General features: G+C 40.0%; 1 protein-coding gene across 1 annotated transcript in view; it reads right to left on the reverse strand.

Moving 5' to 3' along the window:
* Positions 1–2,425: 2,425 nt before the first annotated feature.
* Hmmr (hyaluronan mediated motility receptor) overlaps positions 2,426–23,650 on the reverse strand; it is a 31,738-nt gene continuing 10,513 nt past the window's right edge. The window contains exons 6-18 of the mRNA XM_059270362.1: positions 22,856–22,942; positions 22,666–22,766; positions 17,389–17,463; positions 16,448–16,623; positions 15,892–16,040; positions 14,394–14,608; positions 9,790–9,906; positions 8,147–8,293; positions 7,507–7,659; positions 7,308–7,407; positions 4,555–4,731; positions 3,457–3,619; positions 2,426–2,732 (exon numbers count right to left, since the gene is read on the reverse strand). Coding sequence (XP_059126345.1) covers positions 2,713–2,732; positions 3,457–3,619; positions 4,555–4,731; positions 7,308–7,407; positions 7,507–7,659; positions 8,147–8,293; positions 9,790–9,906; positions 14,394–14,608; positions 15,892–16,040; positions 16,448–16,623; positions 17,389–17,463; positions 22,666–22,766; positions 22,856–22,942 — 1,680 coding nt within the window. The 3' untranslated portion in view covers positions 2,426–2,712. The remainder of the gene's footprint in view (positions 2,733–3,456; positions 3,620–4,554; positions 4,732–7,307; positions 7,408–7,506; positions 7,660–8,146; positions 8,294–9,789; positions 9,907–14,393; positions 14,609–15,891; positions 16,041–16,447; positions 16,624–17,388; positions 17,464–22,665; positions 22,767–22,855; positions 22,943–23,650) is intronic.

Below are 23,650 nucleotides of genomic sequence, written 5' to 3' on the forward strand. Positions count from 1 at the left end.
TCCCCCGGAACTGAGCTAGACAGTTGTTAGCTCCCATGCAGGTGATGGGAATTGGACCCAGCCCTCTAGAAATGCAGCTGATGCTCTTAACCACAGAGGCATCTCTCCAGCCCTTTCTGCTCTCATCGCTGCTGATCTGTCCCTTCTGTCTTGGCTGTCCTCTGATTCTGCTGCTGTCCTGATGCTATTGCCACTGTCACTGCTGCCTTTGCCGTCATCCTCTCCTTTTCTAGTACCAGCTCAGTCCACTCTAACGCTTAAAAAAGCAAGGAAGTGCCATTCAAGAGAAGCCTCTTACTGGACCTTAAGCTTAAACATGGAGGCAGCAATCAATCACAACAGCGCACGAGAACTGTGCCTTGGTTGGTATGAACATCCCTTCCTCTACCTATATGTGTAAGCAAGCTATTCAGCTTTACCTTGAAGGCCAGCCAGGGGATGCTTAGAATACTGGGAATTGCATGGGCTTTTGAAACCTCAAAGACCACCCCCAGTGACAAAGATCCTCCAACAAAGTCACACCTTTTAAACCTTCCATAACAGTTCCACCAACGGGTGAGATTCAAATACATTAGCCCATAAGACTCATTCAAACCACCACAAATGGTATGCCCCTAGGGCCCTCATTTCTTTCCAGGAGGCCAACTTCAAAGGATTCTACCTCCCCTCCACACCACAAACTTAACATGGTCTTTTAGAGACCTGTCACTAAGATATCATACAGTATCCCAGAATCCTTATCAGAGATCCAAAACCGACCAATCTTCTCTGGAGGCCAGACCTCACACTGAGAGCTGTGAACCTAGAAACTTAAATGCAATGGGAATAACAGATCCCAGGATGGCAGGGCCCAGGGATAAAAACAGCTGCTAAAGGCAAGATGTAATTTTCACAAAAGACAACAGAGTCAAAAAACAATCAAAATAGTGTGACTGTAAACTCACCTGTGCTTAGATAGTTAAAACTTGCTCAGGAGTCAGACAGGAACCCTACTGAATTTTCACTTAACCTAAATATGAGCCTAACAATTAATTCTGTGTCTGTCTGTCTGTCTGTCTGTCTCTCTCTCCCCCTCTCCCTCTGTGTGTGTGTGTGTGTGTGTGTGTGTGTGTGTGTGTGTGTGTGTGAATGTGGGTGGGGGAATCGGGTGTGGTCCTCTATCACTCTTCATCTGGTCCTTTAAGGTAGGGTCCCTGAACCTGGGGCTTGCTGTCTCTGTCACTAGGCCAGGAGCCAGTGAGTCCTAGTGATTCTCCTGTCTCCACCTGTCTCAGACCTGAGGTGCCAGGCATGCACCAGATGCCTAGCTTGTTGCATGGGTACTGAGACTCAAACTCTGGTCCTCATGATTGTGCTGTAAGGACTCTTCATCATTGAGCCCTATCTTCAGCCCCACAAATGATACTCTGTAGATAGTGTCAGCACAAAGCCAGTAGTCTACCAAAGATCTGATTATTATATTTTCCTTGTGCATATTTGCTATGATTAAAGGTTATAAATTTCCACAGAATACTAGAGGAAAGGCGACTAATATAAATTTTCAATGTTTAGACCAGGCTAGCCTTGAACTAACTCATCCGTCTGCCTCTGCCTCCAGAGTGCTAGGATTAAAGGTGTGTGTCACTAACCCTGGCATAAATAAACCTTTAAAAGAAATAAATAAGAGGTCTCATTCATGATTCTGGGGACAAATTCGGAGGGGAGATAGACACAATTAAATACATCTTAAATAGAAGCAATACTGTAACTTCATTAAATGAAAGTTGAATCACTGTTTGAGTGTTATGAGTTTCCATGACTTTATTCTATATTACACACACATTCAGAGAACATGCAGGTGACACATTCTCTAAAAGTCTAGTATGTACAGTTTTTCAGATTTCCTTGAGCCTGGGCATGGGGTACTTTGCCTTTAATCCTAGCAATTGGAAGGCAGAGGCAGGTGGATCTCTGAGTTCAAGGCCAGCCTCATTTACAGAGTGAGTTTCAGGACAGCCAGAGCTACACAGAGAAACCCTGTCTCAGACTAAAAACAAAAACAAAAAACAAACAAACAAAAAACCATTTCCATTCTATCTAAAAATTAACAGACTAATCTTTAAAAAATGTAGGTTTATAGGCCAAGATACATGTTTTAGTTTAGAACTAGAACTGGGGTAGAGCCAAGGAATCTGGAAACGATTAAATAACCCAGTGACTTTGATATAAAAACACAAGGTTACTTTTACTGAGTTAAAGGTGCTCTTATTCCTATGGAAAGTGACGAGGAGACCAGAGTGAGCATGATGAGCCAATCACAGCAGATGCAGGAGCAAGGCAAAGTGCTTGAGCCTTTCCACTCTTCATCAGCATTCAAAGAACTCTAAAATCAAGCTAAAAACATTGGGGGAAGTGGGGGAAAATTTTAATACTGATCTTTAAAAAAAATGTTGATTTTTATAGTAGTGCAATGTAAGCTGCAAAGCAAATAAGGTGGTTCAGAACGAGATGACAAAGGTAAAGATTAAGGAGATACATAATGAAAATAAAATGTCAAAAGACATTTCCATAACAAATGCTAAATGTCCTTTCATATACCTAAGAATAGGCAGTAGAAATTGAATATATTATATAATATATACTATAAACATAATATCAGGAATAATGAAGAAAATAATCTTCAACAGGTATTTCAGACGTATACTTCCATGATCCTTGATGTTGCATCAGAATTCAGCAGCAGTTTGTGTTGCCTGAAAAGAATATCACAAAGAGCTGTAAGTATTCTATATTAAAACTACTAACCAATGATCCAGGCTATGGCTGTAGCTCAGGTACAACACTTGCCTAGCATGTTGAAGGGCCAAGATTCAAATCCTTGAAAATCAAACCAAACCAAACTCCTAAGTCATTTAAACTAAAACCAGACCTATGTTCTTGAAGACAGAGGAATCAATGTTTATATTCTGTACCATACTATAATACATATGGATTATATGAATACACACACACACACACACACACACACACACACACACACACGCACATACACTATTGCAAGCAATTAAGGCTTAACTGTGAAATATATAAAGATTCTGTCGAGAAAAATTATTTCTCTAAAATTGAAATTTAAAAATTTTTTATGGAGCTATGACACAGTTAGGTTACACTGTGAGCTGTGTAGAGGGATTGGCCTTTGGCAAGCCACATGCAGTCCAGAGGAGATAAGGAGGGATGCTAGTAGGAGCAATAAAGACTTCAAGGAAGATGTAGTCTGAATGGAGCTTGAAGGACAGGGGATCTAGATAGACAGAAGCAGAGGAAAGGAGGAAAGGGGCGTTGATACATCTTCTATATTAGAAAATACCAACAAAGTTTCAGTTTATAAAAAAGTTAAATCACCAACTGCTGTGAAAGCAAAAGAGACAGACAGAGAGCGAGAATGACAGGTACATAAATACACTATTATTATTTTACCTTCTTTTAGTGGGGTTTTGGGGACAAAATTCTCTTTACATTCATGCTGAAAAGCCTTGGAAGGGTCGAAGTGTTTGATGCCCAGAGCTTTATTCAATTCTCCCTGAAGTCTGAGCTCATTTTGTTTCCTTTTAACAAGCTGAGATCGGAGTTTTGACACCTCCTAAGTAAGAAAAATATAAATAATCACTAAAGCACACAGTAGTAAAATGTGTTATCATTGTTGCAGACATGTTGTTCGAATCTTCGATGGTCTTATAATAAAAAACCCAGAGCCAGATTATCAGGGTGAAAGCTGAAAGAGCGGAGAAGCAGAACAGCCAGCCACTAGTTCTTACCTCTACAAAATCCTCAGTCTAAAGAGAATGAGTTCCTGTTTCCTCCTGCCTTATATACCTTTCTCTGCCATGCCATATTACTTCCTGGGATTAAAGGCGTATGTCACCACTGCCTGGTTCTGTTTCTCTCTGCCTCCTGATTGACAGGATTAAAGGTATGTGCCACCACTGCCTGACCTCTATGTCTAATTTAGTGGCTGGTTCTGTCCTCTGATTCTCAAGCAAGCTTTATAGGGGTACACAATATATCACCATACAGACATATTCCAAAATGTTGCTTATGTATCATAGCTAATGGCAAAAATAACTATTACATATTCACTAAGACTGAATTACAAAGTGATTTGGAACAACCCATACAAAGTAAACAAAGCATTTTAAACTTTCTTTTCTTCTACAGTTATGAGTATACTTTTCTGATCAAAAGTGAACTGAAAATAATTTGCCTCCAAATCAACTTTCAGCTTGACATAGTAACAGGCTGTAGCAGGCTTCCTAGTAAAACCAAAGAGTATAAAAAGGCAACCAATTATGTTCTTCATCTAGAAATTGTCCTCCTGAAAGTACAATAACAAAGGAAGAAACATGTAGAACTTGATACAGTCTTCCAACTCTAGCAGCAATTATAAAGCCAAGTAAAACTGAATATCCATCTGGTCAACACTGAGTAAGTCCATTCATTCTCAGGTGAATTCTCCCCAATAAATTGTTAATTTTTTTGGTTGTTAGTATATCTAAATATAAGTGTTATTTTACAAACCGATTTGAGTTGGCTATTTTCATCTTTCAATTTCACAACATGCTTGATTTTTTGCTTTAGGTTCTGGTGACCCAGCAGCTCTGCATATGAATCTCTGATTTTATTTAGCTGTTCCTGAGTTGCACCATGTTCATTCAACAATGCCTGCTTCTCTGCTTCAAATGCATCCAGTTGTTGCTGGAAAAGATATATATATTTATGTTTTTAATGAAACTAAGACTTAAAATTATTGAACTTGTGCATCCTTCTGCTTCTGCACCAACACCAGTAATTAAAAGCATTTGCAACCATGTCTGGCCTAAAACTTTTAAATCTTATTAAGTTCATATAAAGCATAAATAAAAATAATATAACAAGCAGAACTCCCACTTTTCTTGAAGACTCTATAAACTCAAGACTTAATCTTTTAAGCTTTGCATTTTTTTACCTTAAGTATCATCAAAAGAAAAGCAATAGAGTCAGCAGCTTTCTTAATCTATCAGCAAAATATCAACTTTATAACCAATATCTGCTTCCATTCCTTTTTTCTTGTTTGTAGGCTTTTTTGTTATTGTTTTTGAGATAAAGTCTCACTATGTAGTCCTGATTATCCCGGAACACACTATCAGGGTGGCCTTGAACTTTATCTGCCTCTGCCTCCTGGGTGCTGGGATTAAAGCATATGATACCATGCCCGCCACCTTTTCTTTATAAAAAGATCAGGGTATTGCCAATATGGTGGTCTATCGCTATAAATTCAGCATTCAGAAGGCAGAAGCAGGAGGATCAGGAATTCAAGGCCATGTCCAACTACACAGAAAGTTCCAGGCCAGCCTAGGGTCTAAAGGAAACAAAGATAGTCAGACATGAGGCTGATACTCATAATGCTAGAACTTGGGAAGTAGGAGGAACACTTCAGATCCTGGGCCAGGCTGCTTGGCACACTGAGTACCAGGTCAGCTTGGGTTATAGAGCAAGACTCCATCTAAAAACCAAAGGATGAACTATAGTACAAAAATCAGGACAGTAACTTGAGAAATACTGAGATAGAGCATATCAAAATACACACCACAAAGTCAGGTGAATGAGTGATGTTCCTACCAGGAGATCCTTCAGGACTACTAATTTCAAGTTGTTTATTAGAAAACACTTCTTATAACCACATTAAAATTTTATGTCTACTAAATTTGTCAATTGTATTTCAATAAAGCTAGAGAAATTATAAATCTAGCCCATTACTTTTGGTTTCATTGTTTTTATGTAGTGCTGGGAATTGAACTCTGGACCTTGTACATGCCAAGCACACTCTACTTGAGTTCATCCCCAGATGATTTTTTTTTTTAATTTCAAGACAAGATTTTTCTGTGTAGTCCTGGCTATCCTGGAACTCACTCTGTAGACCAGGTTGGCCTCTTAACTCAGAGATCTGTCTGCCTCTGCCTCCCAAGTGCTGGGTACCAGATAAAATTTGAAAACTGTTAATATGCAGTTAAGTTGAAGGCATGACTACATAGTGAAGAGATACCGCAGAAGCACCAAGTCACAGCCAAGACTAACAGGGAAGAAATGCATTCTTAAAATAAATCCAAGTAAGCTTATGTCTTTATTTTTACTTTATTTCATGTATATGGGGATTTTGTCTGCATGTATGTCTCTGCACCACCATGCCCATGGAGACTGAAGAAGGTGTTGGATCCCCTGTAACTGGAGTTACAGCCAGTTGGGAGCTACCATGTGGGTGCTAAAAATTGAACCTGGGTCCTCTGGAAGAGCAGGTAGTACTCTTAACCACTGAGACATCTCTCTAGCCCGCAAAAAGTTTAATTATACTTTCTTTAAAAAAAAAAAAATTAAGAATAGGTTGGGAGCAGAGAAGTAGCTCAGTGGAAGAACACAGTATATATGAGGACCTGGACTCAAAGCCCAGTACTGTCAGAAAATAAATAAACTGAAAAGGAAAAGAGAGATGTTAGTGTGAAACAGATCTCTAAGTTCCTGAGAAGAGCTTCCTCTGAGCTTTAAATTTGGTGCCCTGTATCTGATATGAGTTTCAACATTTAGGCTGGGCAGAGAAATGGCTCAGGAGGTAAAGGCTCACTGTCGACCTGAGTTCCTTTACCAGAACCCACAGTGTAGACAGAGAGAATGAATTCCGCCATTTGTCCCCTGACCTCCACAAATATAATAATCATGTGTACACACACACTAATAAAAACGGTAAAACATTTCAAAACATATCTGTTTCCTTGGAGATGACTTTAACTTACACTTCTGCCAGGAGCAGTCGTGCACACACCTTTGGTCCCAGCACTCGGGAGGCAGAGGCAGGTGGATGTCTGTGAGTCTGAGGCCAACCTGGGCTACAGAGTGAGTTCCAGGACAGTCAGGTATGTTACACAGAGAAACCCTGTCTCAACACTGCCTCCAAAAGAGAAGCACTGCTATGAGTTACAAAATAGAGGCTTCAGTTTTCATACACATGTGTAACTTGTTCTAAATAGGCATTTTCTACTAAGGATCCATTCTAGTCAGTATTTTCGTGGCATATCTTTGGGCTCTTTATGATAAACTAAAATAACAGTCCTCTCCAACTCGATGTTCTATTTACATATCTCTATCTGTATTAAATAATGATTATAAATGCTTGTTTAAAAAGGGGAAGTGCAAATGTGAATTTAACAAGAAGTTGCAGATTTTCAACACTGTACACAAACTCCTTTGTTACAAATAGGTATTTATGCTTCTAAAACGAAGGTTTAATTATAAGAACAAACCTGAAAAGGTTTAGTCTTGTCATACAGCTCTTCGTAAAGGAGACGCCACTTGTTACTTTCCACAGTTAATTCTGTCACTGCATTTTCTTTCTCTGCTTTTCTGTACGGGGAAATTAAGTTTAAAAAAAATCATCTTTTTCAATTTATTAGAAAAAAAAACAATGAATTATATGGCACTCAAGGTCTAAGCCAGAATTACCTCGCTTCCTCCTCTTCAAGTTGCTTCTTAAAATCTTCATCCTGTTGTCTGAGTTGATTTTGCAAATCAGTTATTTTCTTAAGAGACGAAGATGTGATTTCTTTAATTTCTGCCTCTTTCAATGTTGATCTGTTCTGCAGATCTAGAAGCATCCTTGGATTTGAGAAAAAAAGAATCCACTAAACATCTGATAGACATTTCAATTTTTTTTTTTTTTTTTTTTTGGTTTTTCGAGACAGGGTTTCTCTGTGTAGCTTTGCGCCTTTCCTGGAACTCACTTGGTAGCCCAGGCTGGCCTCGAACTCACAGAGATTCTCCTGGCTCTGCCTCCCAAGTGCTGGGATTAAAGGCGTGCGCCACCACCGCCCAGCCGACATTTCAATTTTTATTCCTTTCTTTTCTGGAAAAAAAAAATACAAAGCAATAGAAGAAATTCTTAAAAATTGTAATCCTGACTGGATGTGGCAGGATTTGCCTTTAATTGCAGCACTTGGGAGGCAGAGTCAGGCAGATTCTCCATTTGAGGCCAGCCTGAACTATATGGCAGGTTCCAGCGAAGGCTGCATAGTGAGACCCCATCTCAAAACAAAACAAACGAAAAGTTGTAATTTTTTTCTTTAACAAAGCATTTGTTACTCACCTTGCATATTCTTGATTTGTGCTCTCAGCTGTCAATAGCTGATGTTGAACATCTTCTACATCTTTTTCAGCCATGGCTACTTTTTCTTGTAGAGTCAATTTCTCCAGCTTAAGATCTTCTATTTCTTTAAGTGTTGATGCTTTATAGCTTATTAGAAAAAAAAGTGAACACTTTTTCTTACTACTGTATACATAACGAAGTTTAGATTTTATATACTTCTTGGCAGAAGAAAAAACTTTATAATATATTCATGTATTCACACAGGTAAGAATTCAGTACTCTGAGGTTAAATAATAATGTTTACATAATATTTTCTGTTCGACATATGTGCAGTGTCCAAAGATCCACAATATGACATCTGATACCCTTAAACTACACATATGGCTGAGACACCATGTGACGTTGGGAATTGAACCTGGGTCCTTTGGAGGAGCACTTGGTGCCCGTAACCACTGAGCCATCTCTCTAGCACCCTTGACCTTTTTTGAAAAAAGAAAATAGGGCCAGGATGTGGTGGCACACACCTTCAATCCCAGCACTTGGGAGGCAGAGGTAGGTGGATCTCTGTGAGTTGAAGGCTAGTTTGGCCTACATAGATAATTCCAGGATAGTCAGAACTACACAGAGAGACTCTGCCCCCACTCCCCCCCCCAAAAAAAAGGGAAAATAGGAAGTAGATGCGGTAGGAGTACAATATGAAATAACTATATGAAAATTACATTATCCCAAGATGATTCCGAGAAGACAGACTGTGAGAAGAATAGAATGTTGTGCTACAAAAGTGCTGGGAATGAGTGCTCTTGGGGAGGTAAAGAAGGTGACGGTCAATGGACTTGTTTTCTTTTTTAATTTTTGCATTTAAAAATGACTGCACATCAAAATATATTCATATTGACTGAAAACAGTTCTAATTTTCTCTTTTCCATTCCAACATAGGATCACACTATATTGGACTAGAAATCACTGTGTAGCTTGGTCTGGCCTCAAACTTACTGTAATTCTGCTTTAAAATTCTCAAGGGAAAGAGTACAGGTGTGAGCCACCAACCCTAGCCAAGAAAAATTAAGAGACAAGGAAGAAATGATACTATATGGTCACTGAAGGCTAAAAAGACTAAAATATTAGCTTCCATACACAGAGGAGCATTCCTGCAATACCAACACTCAAAGGCTAAGGCAGGACTGCCATGTGTTTAAGGCCAGCCTGGGCTATAAAGGTAGTACCAGGCTAACCAGTGCTATCATAGCAAGAGTATCTAAGGTTTTGGGAGAGGGAAAGAAAAGCAACCAAGAAACTTAAGACTAAGAAATTATTAAATAGTCAGGGAGATAGGATAAGTTTACGTGCTCCTAAGTCAGATGAAGATAGAAAAGCCTTTGATGTTTTTCTCAAAAGATGCTATTAGGAAAATAAGATAGTGGTGCTAACGGTTGGCTTTAGTTTGACCGGGATGGTAGGAAAAGGAACATTTACGTAAGTACAGGAAGATTACCAGATGACACTAAGTGCCCATTTACAGCTGGTCATCACGGAATTTAAGGTAATGGCAGTCATCTCTGTGGATTGCTTTGTTCTTAGATTTCTGTAGGTAAACACTTCTCCCCACTCATATATTCCATAGTGAACACTACAAAGAAAGATACCTTTCCAATTGAGCAGTAATGTCTCCAAGATCTTGCACTGTATCATTATACCTCTCCTGTAAAGTCAATGTGTCATGGATGTGAGCAGCATTACTTTTCTCCAGCTCAACTTCTTTCCTAAGAACAAGAAAAAATGACAAAAGATCAGAAGTTGTGCACCATATATCTCATACAATCCTTCACAATAGCTGGTATGTAATTTAAAGACATTCATTTATGACTTAATCTCATAGCATGATGGTTTTAGTTTTTTTTTTTTTATTTACTGGCTTCTTCTATATATACTTTCTACTGGATTTCCTTTCATATCTCCTGCAGTATGCAGGCAATTTAGAGGAAAGAACAACAAAAACCAATGTTACAGAATAGTCAGGTCTAAAGACTGAATGCGGAGTTGGAGAGATGGCTGAGAGGTTAAGAGCACTGACTGCTCTTCCAGAGGACCCGGGTTCAATTCCCAGCAACCACATGGCAGCTGTCCGTAATGCCAGTTTCAGGGGACCCCGACACCCATGGCAAAAACACCAATGCACATTAAAATAAATAAATAAAATAAATAAAGACTGAATGCAATGCCAGCTAAAAGCACCTAGACTTAATGAAGTTTAATTCCCTGTATTGAGATAATAAATACTACACAAAGTTAAAGACACTTCACATTGAAAACTCTTTTGAAAAGTAGGTATAGTACTAATGTGTATTTTTGATTTATGATTAATCCATATATGCCATTATTATTCGATTTTGTTTGAGATAAGATCTTGCTATATTTAGTCCAAGCTGGCCTTGAGCTCAGGATCCTCTCAGCCCACCAAGTGGAAAGATAGCACATGCCCAACACTAACAAAATCTTCAGTTTGTACAGTAACAGCATAGGGTTTAAGTCATTTTTCTAAATGTATACTACAGATTTCAAGTATCTTTTTCAATATTGCATATTATTAAAATGCTGTAAGGTCTAGCCAGCCGGGATTCTCAAGGGGCATTTGGGCCTTGTTATGATAAAGAAATACGTGGTGAACTGGGAGAGGTAGAAGTGGTGGAGTGGCTCATGCACTGTGGAAAGATGCAGAAAGAAGAAAAGAAGATGGTGAGGCGTGGGCAGATGCTGGAGGCCTGCTGGCTACCTGGGGCCATGGTGAAGGTGGTGAGGAGTAGACTGAGGAGGGAGGCCTGCTTGCTATCTGGGGCCATGGTCACGTCCAGGCTGGGCAGCTGCCAAGGGCCATGTCTGGGTCCCTGGTTCTACAGTAGCCAGGGCCTGTTTTGCTGTCCGTGGCTCCTATTGGCCATCAAGTGCCATGCTAATTCTAGTGGTTTGGGGTGCTTCCTGGGGCCATGTTTGGGTCCATAAACCACGCTGCCCCTGGGGCTGAACTGATCTGGGAGACCTTTGTCACCACATGGGGCCATGGGGACAACCAGACCCACACTGCTGCCAAGGACCATGACTGGGTCCATGGTTCTATCACGGCTGGGGTCTGTGCTGAAATCTGGGTCCTGATTGCTACCAATGGTCACAAAGAGGCCTAGAGCTAGGGCCGCAACCTGAGGTCTTAGTGATGTCCAGCAGCCATATGGCCGCCAGAATCGTTACTACCTGTGTGGCCATTCCTTCTACCCAGAGCCAGGATGTACTCCGGGGCCAAGCTGCTGCACAGGGCCATGTCTGGGTCCATGGTCCAGCTGCAGCTGGGGTATGTGTTGATGTCTGTGGCCCCATGTCACCTGAGGAGGCCTTAGGAACCATGTGAGATGAACTTAGAGGGCCATGCTGAGCCAGCCCTGCCCTTCACTGGCCCTGGGAAAGCTGGCCTTGCCTCTTACTGGACACTACAGCAAGAGAGCTGGCCCCTGCATTCATGAGAGATGGCCCAACCCCTCAACACAAGTGAAGGTAGACCTATCCTGGAGCTGACTCCACCCCCTCACTGGAGGTAGGTGGCCCCAATGGCCTAGACTGACTAATTTGGCTATCACATAGGCCCACAACTGGGCCTTGGGTTGTCCCATCCTATCATCTACCCCATCTAGGACCTGCTGGAATTCGTAAAGGGTCCTGTGATACCTGTAAGACCTCTAAGACTTGGGGTGGACACAGGATATCCCAGAGGAGTTTCAGTGAGGACCCAGTGATGATGGTGTGCCAGAAACCAGCGGCCTTGAATCAGACCAGTGACTCATTGCAATGAACATTTGCCAGTATAGCTGATGGGAAACAGGTATACTATACGACACACCAAAGCCTCCAATGCCACCAGGACAAATGAAGAGGTATTGGAGAGGCAGGAAAGAAGAAGTAAAGAGATTTTTCTGTGGTTGTTTTTGTTTTTGTTTGCTTGCTTGCTTTGTTTTGTTTTCTTTGGTGGGGGGTATGGCAAGGATGAGCAGGATGTGGGGGGAACTGAGAAGTGAGCAGAATTGGGGTGATGATGTGAAACTCCCAGAGTCAATAAAGAGGTTAAATAAAAAAAATGCTCTACCATGTTTGGACAGGATATGAGTTTATGAAGGGTCTCTAAAATACAGTGAAGCAAAAGTAAGCACTGCTCAACTCTAAGTGGAACTGTCAAATAAGACAGAGCAGGTCACTGCACAGTGAGGAGACCACAGTCAAATAAGACAGAGCAGGTCACTGCACAGTGAGGAGACCACAGTCAAATAAGACAGAGCAGGTCACTGCACAGTGAGGAGGTCACAGTCAAATAAGACAGAGCAGGTCTCTGCACCGTGAGGAGGGCCACAGGACCAACAACCAAATGCTACTACATGGTTTGTAATAAAAATATTTTTCCTTGCCCCTGAGAAGAGTGACTTTCAGTTTTTGTTTTTTAATGTAAGCCTGATGTCTAGTCTAAGGAGGACCTTAGAGGACAGCAGTTCACACGGCACCTAATGAAGAGAATATGAAGGCATCAAAGCCATTTCTCTCAGAATTGCACAGCTAACTAGTCAAGCTAGCAAGTAAAGCTCTTGTGAAATCAGAACCCCCTTTAGAAAATGGGTTATCTACTCAACTTTTCCAGGTTCCCATTCTCTAAAACCAGCTGCAATTTAGAACAATCCCCACAACACCATTGTACTGCTCCCTGAAAGAGGGTACACAAAACCCTGGGGTGCCCCTTCGTCACTAATTACAAAAAAACCAGAAGAGATTATTGAGTACTCAACAGGGGCAGGTGTGAGACACAAGTTCATATCCCATCCATAGCAGCTTGCTACTTTGATAGGATTTCAGGAACTTAAATGATAAGATGTATTTGTAGTTTAAATTCAAGAATCAAATCGCCAGGACCAGATAAAGAATCTGCTGTGTAGCCTCATGACCTGTATCTCTCCCTAAAAGCCATGGTAGAGAGGACTGACTCCTGAGATTTGTCCTCTGATCTCTACCCATGCCTGACTCACACATACACACACCACATATACCCGCCCATAGTAATACATTATCAAATGCATGTGCTGGAAAATAAAGTTATAATAGTACTGAAGTAATATGAAATTGATATAAAACTGTGAGACATTAGTTTTTCTTTTAATAAGAATGTTGTTTTTGAATACTTACCAGCAAATTATGATTGTTCTATTTTTTTTTTTTTTTGGAGAGCGGTCCATTCTACAACATTGGCTGGCCTCAAGCTCAGGGCCGTTTTCTTGCCTCAGCCTCAGAAGTGCTGGGATTACATTCATGAGGCACTACGACTTGGCCCCATTTTGTTTTCTGATTGTTCTATGAGGCAAGACCGGCTGAGGGGTAAAAGCACTTGTCAACTTTGGTGATCTGAGTTACATCCTGTGACCCCCACATGGTGGAAGAGAAGCAACTCCTGAAAGTTGTCCTCAGCTGGGCGGTGGTGGCGCATGCCTTTAATCCCAGCACTCAGGAGGCAGAGGCAGGTGGATCTTTGTGAGTTCGAGGCCAGCCTGGTCTACAAAGCGAGATCCAGGAAAGGCGCAAAGCTACAGAGAAACCCTGTCTCGAAAAACCAAAACAATAAAAAAATAAAAAAAGAGGTTGTCCTCTGACCTCCAAATGTATACAGTCATGTGTGCCTGTCTATGTGTGTGTGTACACATGCATGAGTCAATGAAGTGTTTGTAGTTGCTCAAAAAAAAAGCTATTTAAAAAATTAAAAGGCTTAGATGTTTTCAAATCTAAAACACTGTTTTACTGCTGGTGTCCAAAGACTCTTGGAAAATGGAGTAGCAAAGAAGCACGCAAACTAAGTTTTTGGCTTTAGAAAAAGGGCTCCCTTTTGTTCTTTTTTTTTGAGGCAAAGTTTCATTATTATGGCCCAATACCATGAACTCAATGTGCAATCAAATGAACTTCAAACTCATCAACTTCCTGCCTTAACCTCCTAGGTCCTGGGAAATAAAAGTGTGCTAGGCAACACTTACTTTGACTGCCATACCTACTTACATATATGTGTGCAGTGTTAAGTGTGTGAGCATATGTATATTCTTACCATGCCTTCCTCTGTATCCTTCCTTACCTTGTAAGATAATTCTGGCCTCCTATGCACATACATAGGTGACGTGAGAATTCTAAGAAAACAGTTTACAGTTCAAGTCCCACGTAACAAGACCCTATTAATACACACTCTCTCAGCAGTTCGTCCAGCCGTTTTAGTTGCTCAGCGGTTGACCTTGCCTCCTCTTCCAGCTGTTTAACCAGCCTTTCACTCTGGTCCTCCTTCTGCTGCACCACATCCAGCTCCTCCAGGGCAAGCTTTAACTCTTCTCTAAGGACGTTCTTCTCGGAAGCCATTTCCTCTTGAAAAGAGCAGAGCTGCTGCTGAAGACGAGCAGACAATTCCTGCATTCAGACAGGCAAGCACAAGCTGATTAGACGTGGCCTCAGGACCGCTCTTGGAGTCAAGAAATGCAATACAGATAATGAAGTATGGCAACTAAATTAGAAAGCTGAAAGGACACACAAAAACATACATTCCATATTCACTTGCTCCATTTTTTTTTTTTCTTTTTTTCTTTTTTTAAGTTTTTTTCGAGACAGGGTTTCCTCTGTATAGCTTTGCACCTTTCCTGGAGCTCACTTGGTAGCCCAGGCTGGCCTCGAATTCACAGAGATCCGCCTGCCTCTGCCTCCCGAGTGCTGGGATTAAAGGCGTGCGCCACCACCGCCCGGCTTACTTGCTCCATATTTTATAATTTAGCAGTGTGGAAAATGCAATCTCTAGCTTTTTTAGTGTAAACCATCACACCGCTTTCTTTATATCTGCTTTACAATTGGCTTATGTGCATACTTCAATCTACTCTATTCAAATTATAAAAAGGATATTATGATCTCACTGTTACATAAAATACACATTTCAAAGTTTTATAAAACATTATCATTGAGAAAAAAAAATGTAGGTTTTAAGTGAAGTGATTATTAGTTTTCACTAGTCCCTATCCCAATCTGTTTTTCCTTTCCAGAGATAACTTTTGGGTTAGAGTACACATTGCCCATATATTTTCACACATGTATACATTGGGGGGGGAGTCTATGCTATATTTTCTGTAAATGTAAAAATATTTTTAAAATCATAGAAGTAGTTGAGATCTTTCTAGGTCAGTATATATTAACTTACTGAACCCCTTTCATTGCCTGTTGCCCCAAAATACAGTATCACATTAGTGCCATGTCCATTCCTACTGAGTCAACCTTCACCAAAGTCTAACAGTGAAATGGTTTAGTTTCTAGACACCTTGTTAATGAAGATCTCTAATCCACTGATTACTGAAGAGAAATCCTCTTTTCAGGTTTAAAAATTATCAGAATGTTGTTAAAATTATCTACTTCTATCCCATGACCATGTTTTTTTTTTGGGTATTTTCTAGTGGGCTTTTCTCCCCTCACTGATATGTAACATGTTCTTTATGTAACTTGCATGTTCAAATTGTTTTGCTTTTTTCCTATTGTTAGACATTCTTTTTAAGATAATTATAAATACCTAGCCTGTCTACTTGAAAGAAATGTACACCAGTATCTGTGGCTAAATGTTCAAAGTATACCCACAGAGGTTTTCTGACATAAAGGAAAAATAATATTTAAATAAGTAGCTTTTTTAAAAAACAAAAATAAATGTAGTTAACTACCTTCTCTTGTTGTAGAAGTGACTCAATTTGTAATTCTTTTTGTTGCAGCTTTTCATATTCTTGTTTTTCCAGAACAAGCTTCTCTGTTACAATCTGGATCTCAGCGCTGAGACTTTCAGCCCTTTCTCTGTCCTTGTTGACAAGATCGTCTATAAAAGGAAAGCACGAGACATTCCAGAACCAAATACTAATGCTAAGGGACTCAGTTCACCGAATATTTCACCCCACTGCTTTAGCACACTATACAGAGATGGGGGAAGACTATAGTCATTACCTTATCACATATGCTACACAGATACGTTAGTGTTGAGTCTGCACTAATTATGAAATGGCCACCCACAGTAGAAGTCATCAGCTAATATAACTACTTCCAATCAAAGAATGTAATGTGTTGAAATAAAAACAAACATTATAGCATTATAAAACTTCCCAAATACAGCACATGGGCTTTTGGTATTCACATAATTATGAAAAATGTTGTTGTCATACAGCCGTGCATTTTTTATAGATAGTACCTAAGCTTTACTGAAGTAAAATCATACGAATAGCACAATACCTCTTTCTGTTTCAAGCAGCTGACATTTAACAGTCAGGTCTTCTATTTGCTTAGAAAATGTGAGGGTTTCCTCAAGAGATCGCTGAAGACTTACAATCTTGTGGTCCTTCTCTTTTAAATCTTCTTCTAACTGGGCAATATCAAGTTTGTATTTTTCCACTTGCTCGGATGCACAACTGCATTAAAAATATTATGAAGAGAATACCTCTTTAGGTACTGAAAAAACATGTTCAACAAAATAAGGTGCTCTTGTTTTGTATGAGCAAAACAATTTTGATACTGAATCTAGGACTTCCCAAATGCCAGGCAAGTGCTCTACCAACAAAGTTATATCCCCAGCCAGTAAGGTCCATTTTACTTATTAACTTTTCAATTATTTTCTTATTCAACATGTATGAGTTTTATCTGCCTGAATGTCTGTGCACCACACGGTGTGCAATGCCCACAGAGGCCACCAGCTAAGATTCCCCTGGGGAATGGAGTTACATATGGTTATAGGTGCTGGGAATTGAACCTGGGCCTTCCGGAAGAGTGTTGTAGCCCATCTGGATTTCCTGGTAGCTTTGCCCAGCAGGTCTGCATAAAGAGGATGACTGGACCACAGGCCTGAGTGCAGGTGTTTGGAAGGGTCTACACTTGGCTGTATCTAGCAGGGGGAGGTCCTTTGCTCCTCCTCTTGGCATTGTCATAAAAGCCCTTTGAATAAAGTTCTGGGCTGGTGGATGAAGAGCCAGGCCCTCCTGAGGCTATCCTGTGTTTCTGTCTTTCCTTTCATCATCTAGGTATCTCTTCCTAGCTAATATTTCTCACTTCTCCTACTCAAGAGTACCCTGGGATGTAAAAGTGGTGGCTAGTCTGCCACAGAAGAGCAGCCAGTACTCTTAACCACTGAGCAACTTCTCCAGCTCGGAAGTTAATTTTAAAGCTACTATTTATATTACCTAATTTCTTCGATGTATTCTAAGAGTTTTTCTGTTTCAGATTTTTCATCAGTCTTTTCTTTCTCTATGGAAACTCTGAAAAGAAAAAAAAAAGGAAGTATATACACATGGTTCATTTATTTAATAATCATGCATAGATAGTACTTACTAGATGCTAAATACTATTATGTCAGGTAAGGTAACTCCAGAGGTCAAATTCTTACCTATAATTTCATGTGATTTTTCAGGTTAACAACTTAGATCAACACAGGTGACTAGATTTTATTTACGTGAAAAGCTTTCCAAACATACTCTGATGAAAGAGTTATGATGAGAACCATAGTATAAATTAGAAATGGTCTTATTTTGCAGCTTTCCTAGTTTTCTTATCAACCCAAATCACATTTTGTGTGCTAAGAGGCTTCCATCCCAGGCTGTACAGTATTTGATTACTTATGTGATTTAAGTTCTTCAAGATGATGTAGTTTGAGGGATGAATGAGATTTAAACAGACACATCATAATAGAAGATACATGAAGTCTATAAACACACATAACAGCACTCAACATTAATAAGACATTAAAATAATAATTTATTGCCAGGTCATATGGCGCAGGCTTGTAAATCCTAGCAACCTGGGAGGCTGAGGCAGGAGGATCCGGACTCTGAAGACTTTCTGGGCTATGTGAGACACATGACCTTGCTTCAAACAGGAACAAAGACAAATGAGAAATTAGCATATGGCATCATTAGAAAGGCTGAATAGACCAGCAATATCAAACACTATGAATATAGAACGACTCCAAGGACCACACTGGCTGCAGGGTTGTAAAACAGCACAGCACTGCACGCATGTGGTGTGTGTGTAGATGTGTTTCTGTATGTGGGTAATGCATAAACAAACAGCTTTGTGTGTGCATGTGGGAGTCTGACATGTGTGAGATATATTTATGTATGCAAGTACACACATGATGTGTGTGCTTGTGGAGGAGGGAAGTCATCAGGTGGCCTCCTCTGTTATACTTGACCTCATTTTTCAAAGGCGGGTCTCTCAATGTGGAGCTCTTTGGTTTGGCTAGGCTGGCTGACGAGCAGGCAGTCAGCATCTGCCTGTCTCTATTCACCAGTGTTGAAATGATACACAAGCCCCCAGGCCCAACGTTTTATGCAGGTCCTAGGGATTCTATGTGGGCACTCAGGTCCTCTGGTTTGTGCAGCAGGCACTTTGTTCACCGAGCCGTCTCCCAGCCCTTAACTCTGAGCTAGAAAAGATGTTTAATACACATTATTCTGGTCTGAGATTCTCACTCCTATATGCTTATTAAAGAGAAATAAAAACACATTCATGAAGACACACAGATGTGCATAGCTGTCTTATTCAGTAGTCAAAAAACTAAAAACAGCTCAAATAATGATCAAGAACCGTAATAAATTGAGAAATAGTCATTTAGTGAAATTAAACTAAGCAATGAAAATGAAAAAAATTATACTACACATGACAGTATATATGAATTGTGATGAACAAGTCTTTTACTCTGAATAGTATTGTAGAATACTATTTTAAGATCTGCTTTGTTCGTTTATGCTGTGGAGCATTTGTTTAATGATGCAAAGATGTGCTGCATTCTTTTATGTTCCATTTGTTTACCTCTGTGAAGCTGTGTTACTTTGCCTGTCTAAAACACCCGATTGTTCTAATTAAGAGCTGAACAGCCAATAGTGAGACAGGAGAAAGGATAGGCCGGGCTGCCAGGCAGAGAAAATAAATGGGAGGAGAAATCTGAGAGGATCAAGGAGCAAGAGAACAAGGAGAGGAGTATGAAAGGGGCCAGCCACTCAGCCACACAGCCAGCACAGTGTAAGAGTGAAAGTAAGATTACAGAAGTAAGAAAAGGAAAAAGCCCAAAGGCAAAAGGTAGATGGGATAATTTAAGTTAAGAAAAGCTGGCTCAGGTGGATCTCTGTGAGTTCGAGGACAGCTTGGTCTACACAGCGAGATCCAGGACAGGCATCGAAACTACACAGAGAAACCCTGTCTGGGAGGTGGGGGTAAGAACCTGGCTCACAACAAGCTAAGCTAAGGCCAGACATTCATAAGTAAGAATAAGTCTTGGTGTTTAGATTTCTTTGGGAGCTGGGTGGCGGACCCCACAAAAGAGTAAAGAGCCAAAAGAGTACAAACAACCAATAATAGAATAATGATAAACTTTGTCTAAGTATAAATTTATAAAAGACAGAAAACAGTATGGGGGATGGGGAACATTAAAAGATTAGAGAGGCAGCATGGGGTGGAAATGTTTTCAGTTTTGTTAAAGGTGTCACAGGTGTATATGGCTCTGCAGTCATCAAAATGAAAAACTGTGATCTCTACATAGTACTATGTTACATGGTAGTTATAGCTCAGTGATGTTTTTAAAAGCTATAATTTGACATTAATCCTATCTTCCTATACCTGTGTTTCAGTTTGGGTTAGACAACTATCTCAACACAATCAGAAGAAAGATTTCAAGATCTTCCCTGTTCATCAGAACTGAAGATGTACAAAAGCAGATGAAGGTAACACTCCTTTAATCCCAGCATTTGGGAGGCAGAGGCAGGCGGATCTCTCTGAATTTGAGGCCAGCCTGGTAACAAAAAGTTCCAGGACGGCCAGAGCTGTTACACAGAGAATCCCTGTCTCAAAACCACCCCTGTCCCCTGTCCCCCCCAAAAAAGAGGTTAAAGAAGGCAATGAAGAAAGTAATAAGGAAACAGTTGTAGTAAATACAGCTTTCAGAGAAAGGCAAATAAAAAAAATTGGTTAACAACTTACTGTAGCCTTAAATTAATAAGGCTTACTCTGCAGGCAATCTTGACCTTGACCTTCTGATGCTCCTGCCTCCACCTCAAAAATGCACCTGGCTCTTTTCATTGACCCCTTGCAATTTTTGTTTTGCTTTAAACTTTCTAAGGACCCATCCCTAGAGGCCTCCTTCCCCTAGCTCTGCCAAACCTCCTCAAGGTTCCACAGCCTCCCAACAGCATGACCAACTGGGATCTGGTTCAAAATATGACCTTGGATGGGACATGTGCCATTCAAACCACAACAGAGGTAAAAATTATAAAATATTGATATAAAAATGTAAAGGCTATAAGTAAGTCTTCATATTTATAGGTAGGAAGAATCAATATTGTTATAATGTTCATACTCAAAGGAACCTACAGATTCAGCGCAACCTCTAACAAGACAGCAAAGACACTCTTCACAAACAGAGAAATAAATCTACAATTTGTATGAAATAGTGAAAGACCACATAACCAAGACACCTTGAGCAAAACAGACAATGCAAGAGTGATTACACTATATGATTTTATATACTACAAAGTTGCTGTAATGAAAACACTGTGTTAGTGTAAAACTAAGACAACTGGATAAATCAACAGCCTAGAGCCAAGGGGGCAACAAACAGGCCCACAGCACACACACTGGAGACAAGAGAATCCTCACAAATGGTGCTGGGAACACTGTATATCCACATGCAGAAAGATGGGAGTAGGTCCTTAGCATCCATCAGCTTCCAAAGTCAACTCAAAACAGACTAAGTACTTAACACTCAAAGCAATAATATTACTAGCACATACCCAGGGGAAATGCTTCAAGACACGGAAGTGGAATGGGCAACTGGCTTGTGTGTGTGTGTATGGCAAAACCCTGAATATAGAGAAAGCAAAAGTAAAAATCGATAAATGTAACCACATCAAACTAAAAACATTCTGGACAGTAAATAACTATGATGAGACCACCTACAGAATTGGAGAAAATATTTGCAAAGTATATCTCTAATAAAGTTTTGATGTTTAGATTATATAACAAACTTTGAAAATTTAATAGTAAAAAACTCAACCCAACTAAAAAATGGGCAATAGATATAAACGGACATTTTTCAAAAATATACAAATGGCCAACAGATATATGAAAATGCTTAATATTATTAATCACTAGGAAAATGCAAATAAAACCAATGTGAAGTATTAATTCACCATAGGAAGAATGCTCATTAAATAACAAAACAGACTTAGCAGATTGTATTTACATTTGTGCACACACATACACACACAAACACACAAACACACAAGCACACACACACACAAGTAACAATAATGAAGAAAAAGAGGCTATCAACTTAAAAGTGGAGGGCCATAGGAAGGGTTGGAAGGAGGGTACCTGGGAGGAGATAGCAAGAGAGAGAAAGATTGATTCTGGAGGCTGGAGAGATGGATCAGCAGTTAAGAGCTCTTATCACTCTTGCAGAAGACCTAGGGTCGACTCCCAGCACCCACATGGTGGCTTACAACTGTCTGTAAATACAGTTCCAGAGGATCCAATGTCCTCTCTTGACCTATACACTAGGCATGCATATGGTGCAAATAGATACATACGGGCAAAGTACTCATACACATAAAGATCTTTTTAAATCTTTTTAAAAAGTCTGAAGTTAGTAAGTGCTGCTAAGGATACTGAGGAAAAGGAATTCTTGTACACAGGTGGTAGGAAAGTAATTTGCCATTAATTATCATGGAAAACAGAATGTAGGTTTTTCATAAAAAAACAAAAAACTGAAATGAACTAGCATCAGATCAACAATCCTATTTGTGGGTATACAGCCAAAGGAAACAAAGTCACACTATATGGAAGTAATAGCTACACTCCCACGCTAGCCTCAGCACTACACACACAGCCATGACACAGAAGCCATGGACACCTAGTCAAGAGATGAGTGGGTATGGAAAATGTAGCTAAAACATACAGCGGAATAGTACTTTAGCATATAAAGAAAGCAAAATCCTTACATTTGTTACATCATGGACGGAACTAGAGTTCATTATGTCAGATGAAACAAGCGAGGCACAGAGACAAATACCACATTTCCCAAAAGAGTGGAATTAAAAATTGGTTATCATAGATGCTGAAGATAGAACACGGTTACTGAAACTTGGGAAAACAGGGGAAGGCCAGCATGGGAATGGTTAATCAAGAGGAACATTTGGTCAGTGAGTTCCAATACAGACAAGAGGAAGAAGTTGGTGTGCTACAGTAAGGTGACTGCAGATGGAGTTTGGTATAACTCAAAAAGCTAGGTTTTTCACTATAAGGAAGTGAGAAGATTCTTATATATAATTTGATTTCCTCACTAGACAATGTATATGTACATTAAAACATTACAGAATTCTGTTAATATGTATAGTTTAACAGAGCAGTTAAAATGAAGGAAAAAAATTACAAATCGTCACTCTTAACCTTTTCCTTTTACCACTTACAGTTTTCCCTCCAGTTGGACTATTTTCCCCTGAGATTCTTCAAGGTCCTTCTGCGTGGCCTGCAGCTTCAGCTCCATGCCTTCATGTTTAGCCATCATACTCTGCACAACAGAGATGACTATTTTAGGAAATGAGAAATTCTTAGGTCCCCAGAGTCAAGAGCCGTATACACACCAAAGGCAGCACTCACCCTCATCTTCGTTTCTCTTTTATTTCTAAGTTTCATCAACTCCAGGCTTAGAGTTCTCATATTCTTATGGTTGCCATCTTCAGAAAACTATAACATAAAAATTCAGAAATATTTTCTGCCAAGTTGTATGTACACTTACTTAAGTCTGGTATGGCCTCAGATGCCCGTTATCTCAGCACTTGAGACAGAGGCAAGGTGATCGAGAGGTCATGGTCAGCCTGGGCTTCCTAAGACCTTGTCTCAACTAAACAAAAGACAAAGACTTACTGAGATACTGACCACTGGGCCTGTCACTGGAGCTATTAACTGTGCGCAATGTACTTTGGCAGAGAAAACAGCTTTGACGACAACAGGAACTGACTGTGTGCCAGTACTCTTTTCCCCTTTCCCCCTTGATTTCCTGTTTATTTTTGAAACAGTCTAAGTCAGTGGTTCTTAACCTTCCTAATGCTACGACCCTTTAATGAAGTTCCTTGTGCTGTGGTGACCCCCAACCATAAAATTATTTTTGTTGTTCCTTCATAACTGTAATTTTGCTACTGTTATGAATCATCATAATGTAAATATTTTTAGAGACAGAGGTTTGCCAAAGGAGTTGCAACACACAGGTTGAGAACCGCTGGTCTAAGTGGTCACTTACTAGTACATGCTAGAAAGGCCACTGTAGGGTTTTAGACAAACCCCAGAAAAGACTTGTGGAACTATGTTTGCTAAAGTAGTCTCAGCTGCCTGGGACACCTGAAGTATACAGGATGTGGGGCCTAGTCCAGGCCTTCTAGGTCAGAATCTCCCTTG

This window comes from Peromyscus eremicus, chromosome 8a (assembly GCF_949786415.1).
Source record: "Peromyscus eremicus chromosome 8a, PerEre_H2_v1, whole genome shotgun sequence".
Lineage (NCBI taxonomy): Eukaryota > Metazoa > Chordata > Mammalia > Rodentia > Cricetidae > Peromyscus > Peromyscus eremicus.